The sequence below is a fragment of the Corvus moneduloides genome, chromosome 2, assembly GCF_009650955.1.
Source record: "Corvus moneduloides isolate bCorMon1 chromosome 2, bCorMon1.pri, whole genome shotgun sequence".
Taxonomy (NCBI): Eukaryota; Metazoa; Chordata; class Aves; order Passeriformes; family Corvidae; genus Corvus; species Corvus moneduloides.
The window spans coordinates 17,744,875-17,753,903 of NC_045477.1; the positions used below are offsets into that span (position 1 = coordinate 17,744,875).

General features: G+C 39.0%; 1 protein-coding gene across 2 annotated transcripts in view; it reads right to left on the bottom strand.

The window, feature by feature from the left end:
• Positions 1–8,686, bottom strand: part of MAP3K7CL (MAP3K7 C-terminal like) — a 32,397-nt gene extending 23,711 nt beyond the window's left edge. Inside the window, exons 1-3 of one of the 2 annotated variants that reach the window (XM_032098245.1) lie at positions 6,472–8,686; positions 4,243–4,388; positions 3,615–3,723 (exon numbers count right to left, since the gene is read on the bottom strand). In XM_032098245.1, the coding sequence (XP_031954136.1) occupies positions 3,615–3,684 (70 nt within the window). In that variant the 5' untranslated portion in view covers positions 3,685–3,723; positions 4,243–4,388; positions 6,472–8,686. Of the gene's footprint in view, positions 1–3,614; positions 3,724–3,979; positions 4,148–4,242; positions 4,389–6,471 lie in introns of those variants that run through there. The other variant, XM_032098246.1, reaches the window with a different exon arrangement.
• Between the last annotated feature and the right edge of the window lie 343 nt (positions 8,687–9,029).

Consider the following 9,029-nt stretch of genomic DNA (forward strand, 5'->3'; position numbering starts at 1 on the left):
CAGTCCATAACAGAAGAGGTAAGAGCAAAATCCTTCTACTTCATATACTTTCACTCAAGCCTAAGCATCCTCAGATGAATGTCCCTTTGAGGGTATATCCCCTGATTTCCCATCTAATTCCCCAAGGACCGAACCCTGTAGGCTGGGTGTAGATTTAGGAAATTAGCTCTGTAAATTTTAGCCATATATTTTAGCAATCTTCACTGGTTTTCAATCAATGTGCTGGAAAGCCTCTGTTGCCATTATAACCAATATGACGCTGGGGTAGGAATTTGAAAGTTGCTTTTGAAGAAGCAACCAATGCAAAACAGTCTTGCATGATCAACTAGAAAAGCAAAAAATTCCTTGTAGTCACCAGGATAATAAGCATAAAGAGGAGTAAAATAAGTAATTTTGCCATGCTTACAAAAATACGGCACTGTTCCACTGTCTGTCAGGTTCATCAGAAGATGTATGTTTTGCCTTTGTTGTTAGTGATTTTTCTGGAAAGTCAGAGGTAGACTAATTTCAAATTAAAGAACTCACTAACAATTTTAGACCCTGTCATTTATAACCGCATACCATGAGCAAAACTTCTCAGCTAGATTCAAGCTTTTATTCTAGGAAGCAAGGAGATAGGGACCTATAAACCTTCCCTTTGAACTATTACACAGAACAAATCCAGCTGTCTAAATTCCATGAAGTTCATATATTTGTAAGTAAGATTGATAGAAATTACGACACACTGAATTTCACTGGTTAAATGAAATTGATGCTGACAAACCACAGGGAATTTTCAGCTTTGTAACACTTGAATCTTGGAACACCACATTCAGTTCAAGCTGTTTTAGTTTCCAAGTGATGTAAAGTCGGTTGAAATAATATGTTTCCAATTCATTACTTTAAAATGGTAGCTTAAGTCAAACTGTTGCAATACCGTGTGCAGACCCACCCTGGGAAACATGTGTTAGTGAACTTGAGTGAAAGAGCCAAACATAAACATTTATATATACAGGAATAAGAGATACACAATAAAACTGTCTTCTTATATTGCACCTGCTGATGGGCTGCTCCTGAGACTTTTAGGGAACTGGTTACCCTACTCTCACATTAAAAATACCTCACAAAGCTGGCCAGAAATTCAGTCATCAGGTGTTGACTGACAAATAATGTAACACAAATTATTTCTTGTACAGTCAGGATAAGCCAGCTCTGGTCTTGTAGGTCAGTTAACACAAAGTAATTTCTTCTCATGAGCTGAGAGTAGTTTTTCCTTTCACTGCTCCTCACACCCACTGCTTGGTTACAATCCTAGCCAGTGAGATAATCGCCACCCAGAAGAAGCATTCCATTTCCTCTTTTTATATCCAGTTATGCTGTCAGTTCCTCCTAGTAAGCAGTTGCACAGCCCCCGGAAGGAGGATGCAGCCTTTCTTGGTGAAATGTGTCACTGTGCCTTTCAAGTGAGGTAGAATTTAAGGAAAAGCTTAAGTCTGAGAGATTTCCTCACCACTTAGCCCTTGTGGAGAGCTTACTGTATCCTAGCAGTGCATGAGCTTCAGCTGATGCTTTACTATCACACATCATGTAACTCTTCTTTGCACTGAAAACAAATATCCTTGTCAAGGAGAAAAAAAAAAGTGAAAAAATATAAAAGAGTAAGGGGAAAAAAAAAAAAAGCACCTGCTAAGGAATACCTAAAGGTCTATCTGTTGAATGTTTTTGTAGCTCATCTTAAAAAAAAAAAAAAAAAGTTAAATACTTGTTTGTAGTCTCTTGATTCAACTATGGTTTGCTGGAAATTTTCACACCTATTAAAAGCTTATTTCCTTTGCCTTCTTGAAATACATCAAACATAAAACCGCTTGAAATTCTTATAACATAGTAAAACAATAATGTAAATTTAGACCTCCTGGTATCCCCAAAGGGAATGCAGATGGGAACATGGCACTCACTCTACTGGTTGCTACTTTTTTTATGAGTACTCATGAAGATTCTGGATTGCATACTGCAGGAACATTTGTATATATACAATAAAGGATTCAAAATGTTACCAATTTTAACATTTGGAACAATTTAACAATATTTAGAAGAAAAAGATTACCTTTATCTAATTGAGTTTATTTTTGTAAACATTAAGAGAGAGGCTGGAATTATTAGCAGGATAAAAAAGTAAAAAATAAAATATGATGCAATGTTAAGGAAGCTAGGCTTCCTGCCTTTCATGTCCCCTTCTTCCAAGCTATTCACAACCTTGTCATTTCCTACTGCCGTCTCTTGTCACAAACCACTCTGCTCTCTTTGATTTTCCCATGGTCTCAGCTTTCCCTGACTTGTTTTCAGTGTCTCACATTAGCATTCTTTTTCCATAATTTGTAAGAGCACTCCCCTTTCTTTTACATCTCTCTTCAAGACCTATTTGTGCCATAATTCCTGCAAGAAATTTACCATGTGACTGTATCTTGAGAGAGGTGAATGATTCCTTACTGCTTTCTGTAATGAAAATGTAATTACCAGGTTATTTTAATTTATGAAAAAGGGCACATAGATTATCACATGTTTCTTTATATTCCTTGTCCCAATCTTTCTTTGTCACTCATCTTTACGAATTGAAAGTTAGGTTCAATAATATATGAAGACTTTTTGTTTTTAATTCCCTTGCTTAGGGGATGAGATTGTATTTTAGTATTGTAGCTGAAAATTAACAGTACACAACAATTAGCTAGCAAAGATAATGCATATTCTAAAATATTTTTAAAATAGAAAATTGCATTCAAGCTGAGATTCTGTTCACACAAACCTCAGGCAGCGACCTCACACATTATCCTACAATGCATAGAGTCCCATAAAGCACTTGACAGCAATAGGTTTCAGTCGTCCTTATACCTCATACCGTAAATACATCTCAGCCCTGACTCCAAGGCACTCACCTTTAGCAAAAGCAACAGCCAATTTTTATGTGATGCTTTTCAGCTTCCCCTTGGACTTATTTCATTCTGGCTTTCACTGTTCGGCAACAGCTCTCTGGTCCTTAGCAATATTGAAGGTGGAAACTAATAATATTTATCTACTCCAAAGGGTCCGTGTGTGTACAGGGTATGTTTGGGGAAATGAATACTCCCTCAGCACTAGCTGATAGGATAAACATCAATGAAATTTCTGCTGCTGTCTCAGAGAACATGCCATGTGGGGCACCTGTTTCCTGAAACCTTTCACCAAGCTGGGCATGTGTGGCACTTTCCAACCTTCCTCCTCGAAAAAATCTCTTCCTGTTCTAGGCTCACTCAAATTTGTCCTTTTACTTTTCTTGTTTTACAATTTCACAAAATCAGACATACTGCACATGCAGGTAAATTTGATAGTTAATTACAGTTCTAATTGCATTCCACAAACCACTGAAAGAAAGTTAAGATTGAACCTGTCAATCTAGTGGGTTTAGTCTAATGAAATTGTTAATGGAAACATTAAAAGTTATCAGACAGGGAAACTGATCACATGCTGCCACTGAGGAAAAAAATCCATCCATTACACTGGACTAGGTTTGATATTGTAAACACTGGTAAGTTAATGTAAAATTTAAAAGCAGTTGTGGTTTAATAAAAGCATTGTGGTTTACTCCATAAATTAAACTGTACCTGGGGAATCACTGAGGCTGAAGGCAATTCGTACTGGCTTATCAGCAGGTACCCTGGCAGTGGTGATCATGTGGGCACTTGAGTCAATGCTTTTACTTGTTTGTTCCAGCTGCAATAATACAAAAAAATATATTTATTACAGAGCATGTGACATCATTCAACAAATGAGTTTTAATGCTTTTCATGCACTCACGGCTGCCTTTCCCATTCTAGCCAAGCAATGTTTAGAATCAAAGTCAAGGGAGCGCCATTTCACTTTTTCATTTAAAAAGAATTTAAGTGAAATTCAGTGCAGAGACTGCTTTTATTTTTGCTATTTATAGATTAGAAAGAATGATGGCAAAGGAAGCTGCCTCTCTTCTCACCTGCTTGCTCCCCGCCATTGCCCCTTCAGCAAGCCTTGACTCGTGGCAATGCTGCCTGGTTCTGAAGGTGAAGAAGGAAGAAGGGGTGGGGAGTTGAGAGTAACATGACCCCAAGCCTGCCCTGTGATTGGAACCGTGCACTCCACTCCACGTGGTGTCAATGAGGAGGCACTCATCCTCCTATCTTCCACCCATACCCCCCTGGTCCAACTCTGCCTGCAAGTCACGCATTTCATGACCAAAAATTCATGGGGTCTCCAAACCTTGGTGGTGATTCTTCAGTGGAAGCCTGTGCAGGTGTAGGAGTCTGTCTGCATGGGTTTGGCTCCTGGGTCAGGACCTTACTCAGCCCTCCGTCTATTCTTCTGAGACCATCAATTCCAAAAAGTGATTTTACTGTGATGAAACCCTGTCCATTAAGAAAACTGCTAGTTCATTTCAAATATGGCGCTAAAGAATTGCTGAGCAACAAAAGAATTAGCTACTTTTGATCTCTAATAATGTAATTAAAACATCTCTGTGCCCTGAAAAGTTGTACTCTGAGCTCTACTATGTATATTTAACCTTTCGAATGAATAGTTTTGGTTAAACTCTATTGAATAGCTGAATGCAAACAATCTCCTTGATTATCTAGTACAAAGCTGCTAAAATTCAAAGATACTAATCTTCTGTTTAGCACTATGTGTGGAGAACGTGAAGTCAGTGGGACTTCATGCATGCAAAAGATCTACCCATAAAGAAATTATTTTAGGACTCTGGACTGCTATCCAGCATGCATTGTATTCATACCAAATACGTGAACAATTATGCTTTTAAATTACCATTAAAACTTCTCAGGGAATTAGAAACAAAATTCATTAGGAAAATACAATGAATTTACTAATTCATTGTCAGCAGACAACAGAATATTTAGCTAGTGAAAACAAAAGCCAGTTTCCTAAGCCAATAGCCTTGCAGTTTTTCAGTAAAGCAGCTATTGTATTGCATGAAAATTCTACCAAGTTATTCTAATTCATACTGAATTATTTGGCAATCTCAAACAGTCAATAGAAGAGAACACTATTTCAGGAGTATCATCTTCCTTGGTGGTACACAAGTGAATCAAACACTTCTCTGGAATCACTGCCATGCAATCAGTGGAAGAGGATCAAATTTGCATTGGGTCCATTAATTTCACCATTTCTTGTTTATTTGCTTTGTCTCTCTTGATATTTAGCTAGCAGAGTGATACGGTTACTTGTTATTTGAAGTGCATAATCTTTTCTTATAATAACAACAAATAATCTAAAATCCTTATTTCAAATAAATTTTATTTGAAGCTGAAAGTGTCTCCTTCTGCTAGTATACAAAGGATATTGGGGACTGCTCTTAGTTCCCCATTATTCAAGACCCACAAAAATGGAACTGTTGTCTATGGAGCAGAGGCAAAGAAAAACCAAATAAATTGCAGCCATGTATGTTTTTAGATTCAGGAAAAGACTCTTGGAGTCAACAGAAATATTTTATTTTAAAGTGCATATCATCAGAGTAAATGATTTTTACCTTCTGAGCATTGTTGATCTCTTTCCCACCCTCACTTCATAAGAAACATCTGAGACATCTCATTGTTTTTAAAAAACAACAGAATTACCAATGCAAAATTCTTTAACATATTTCCCTTCCTTACTTCCCCACACAAGATAAAGAAAAAAACCTTCAGAATGAAGAGATTTTAAGTGATAAGCAAATCCTTAAAACAAGGCTGTTCATCACTCTGTGCTGTTGGTACACTTTCCCTGACACTGACTGACTATCTCAAGTGGTCTTGCACACAAGAGTATACTTCACATTTCACATCATAGCCTAAGAAATGAAAAAGGATGCATTCTGCTAGAGTTTTTAAAGTTGCCATAACAATATTGCTACAAGACTGTTATTTTATCCCAATCACATACTCTGTGGTGTTCAATGTTTTTAAATTAACTCTTTTAACCATCTACTCTGTGAGGGCAAAAATCAATAACCTTTCAGTAAGAAATGGTGAATTCTATCGAAACACAAAAGAAAGTTTTCATTTTATTCTAATTCAGAAAAAAGAAAACTCATCTTTATACACAGCAATTACCCTGTTACCAATTTTTTTATATTGCATTTATGCCTTCGCTCCTTTTTTTGAGAAATCCTCAAGCTCTTCATCACAAAAAGCAATCACAGAGAACAGAGAGGGATGGAAGAAGCCTGTGTGCAAATAAGGTGATTTTAGGAAACATGCAGACCAACTACCCCCAATTCCCCACATGCTTTCTCCATGAATGAAGCATAGTATCTCTGTAGACAGAGATGAGAGTGAGTGGGCAATCTGGAATTTAATGAAATTTAACGAGCAGCTCTTTTCTTCCCAATAATTGCCTATAGAGCTGGCTGGCTGCTGTTCCTCTGTAAAAAACCTGCAGCAGAACTCAGATTAAATGCTATTATAGCTTTATGGATTTTTTTCACACCTGTTGCCTTACCTCACTTAGCGGAGTGTCTGCACTTGTATAATCCAGAGCCAGCCACTGCCTTGGCTTGTCGTTGCCTTTATGGAGTAAAGCTTCAATAAAAGAAAAGGCTGCACCTGCTGCATAGCAACAAACTGACAAGGTCTGAGAAGCTGAGACAGCTGTCAGGGCAACATGCTGCTACCTGCACTTCCCATAGGCTTTGCTGACCCAAAAGATAACCCTTTTCCACTTTTCTCCACAACTCTGCTTTTCCTTCCTCTCCTTGCCAGGGATGAGGGATTATGATGCTGTCACACTTCAGGGAGGAAAAAATCCTTCTGTCACAGGCATTATTAAGCAGCAAACTCTGGTGAGCCCAAGATTTTTAATTCATTAGTCCTGGCAAACCTGAAATACAAACAGACTTGCTTCATAGGACAGGAATGTTTTCAGCATGACCCAATCAGTGTCTGTGTCTATTCCAGCAAACTGGCAAAGATAGCATGACTCCAGTCAGCAAAAATGTCTGCAGCTCCAATCAGCTTGGGCTGACACTGCCAACTTGGACTGGCTACAAGCACACTCTCAAATGATAGCAGTGGCTATCAAAGCTAACAACAACCGATGGGCTTGGCCTCTTAGGCTTAGTTAGGTTCATGTTGGCTTTGGCTAAGCCACGCTTGTTTAAGAGAAGCCACTAGCCTTGCTCTTCTGAGGAGATAACAGGCAAATCTCAGTGTAGGCTGTAAAAGCAGATGTATTTATGGATCAGCTGGTGATGGTGGTGATAAATGAAGCTGACTCAATCAGAGATTTGACTGAAGTCAGAGGATTTCCTAGTGTGATTTCAGATAGCTTTTTTTTTTTCAAACCACTGGCAAGCAATTTAATAGATAAATCTTGAAGTATTACAAGAGATTAATTTCTTCAGCCTAAAGTTTTATTTTCTGTTGCCAGACAAGAAAAGTTTAATCCCTGTCATGCACATGTACTGCCTACATGACTTCTTTGATTGAGTGCTACCACTGTCATTAGAACAAATGGAGAAAACTGGAGAACAATTACAGAATGATTTTACAGAATATCTTTATTGTTTAGTGCTTGAAAAGCAGGTCTCCTTTAAAATGTGTGTGAAGGTATATTTCATCTCTAAATTCCAGATGGAAAGAGCTTATCTAACCCAGATCTCTACAGACACATTCCTAGATTCCCTTGGCTCAGCTGAGCTATAGTGAGGTTGCAGGACAAATTAAGACATGAAGGTCTGAAGTCAAATTTTCATCCTTCCTCACTCTCTCACCTTCTGGCCCTAGTCCAGGAGTGATCTCACCAGGGCAAAACTCTGGAAGCTAGCAGTTGCCCTTGTGGCCTCAAAAGACCTTTTTTATACTTCAAAATTACTAAACTGCAAAAATATCCTACCCACACTACCTTTACCCCAGCAATGACCCGGGAAGGCATCAGACAGCTACACCATTAGTCAGGTATCTCTTGAGACGGTCTTTAACTGCAGTGGGATTTCAGAGCTCTGACCCAAACAGCTAGTGGAAAGCTGGACTGCCCCTATGACTACACTGACCATTTTCTCTTTTCTCTATGTGTTTCTGAAAAGATTGAGGGTTCCTCCCTAAATCTCTCCTTCGGAAGGGGCAGAAGAGAGATTTGCCTCTGATCACAACCATTACTGCAAATAACATTCTACAGCTCAATATTACCAGCAGTTGGTATTGATCTCCAGCTCCACATCGAATTACTGTGAAAGTATTTGTTGGAAGACACAGAAAATCCCGGCTCCAATGGAGTCACAAAAAATATTCTGCATCAGTTTTCATGGAGCCAGCGTTTTCCCCAAATCATAAGATACTTCTTTGTATGGACAGGTGGTATTCAGATGGGATGAGTGCCTTTGTTACATGCCATTACAGTAAAGCCTAAGAAAGGTTCTCTACATAAAATCTTATGACAGGCAGAATTTCCAGTAGCCATGACAGCAAGGGTCTTGGACAGAAATGATGACTGAATAGCACAGGGTGTTTTTTTCCAGATGGCTCTGGCACTCCACATTTCCAGCCTGACACTTCAGTTGCACTCAGTTTAAATAGCATGTGCATTTGCAAATTAAGTACATCATCATTTCATGTCTTGTAGCCACTGTATCCATGTTTTTTTAAATTTCACTGTTTCTAGTTACATCTGTATTATTCACAGACTCATGGAATTGCAGAGTTTTTAGGGCTGAAAGGGACCTCTGGAGATCACCCTGTCCAACTGCTCCTGCCAAGGCAGGGTCACCTGGAGCAGGTGACACAGGAAAGTGTCCAGGTGGGTTTGGACTGTCTCCAGAGAGGGAGACTTCACAAGCCCCCTGGGCTGCCTGTTCCAGTGCTCCGCCCCCCTCCATGGAAAGAAGTTCTTCCTCATGTTGGGGTGAAACTTCTTGGGTTTCAGTTTATAGCCATTGCTCCTTGTCCTGTCACTGGGCACCACTGACAAGAGTCTGGCACCATCCTCTTGGCACCCTCCTTGGAAATATTTGGATGGATTATTGAGATCCCATCTCAGTCTTCTCCAGATTAAACAAGCCCAGC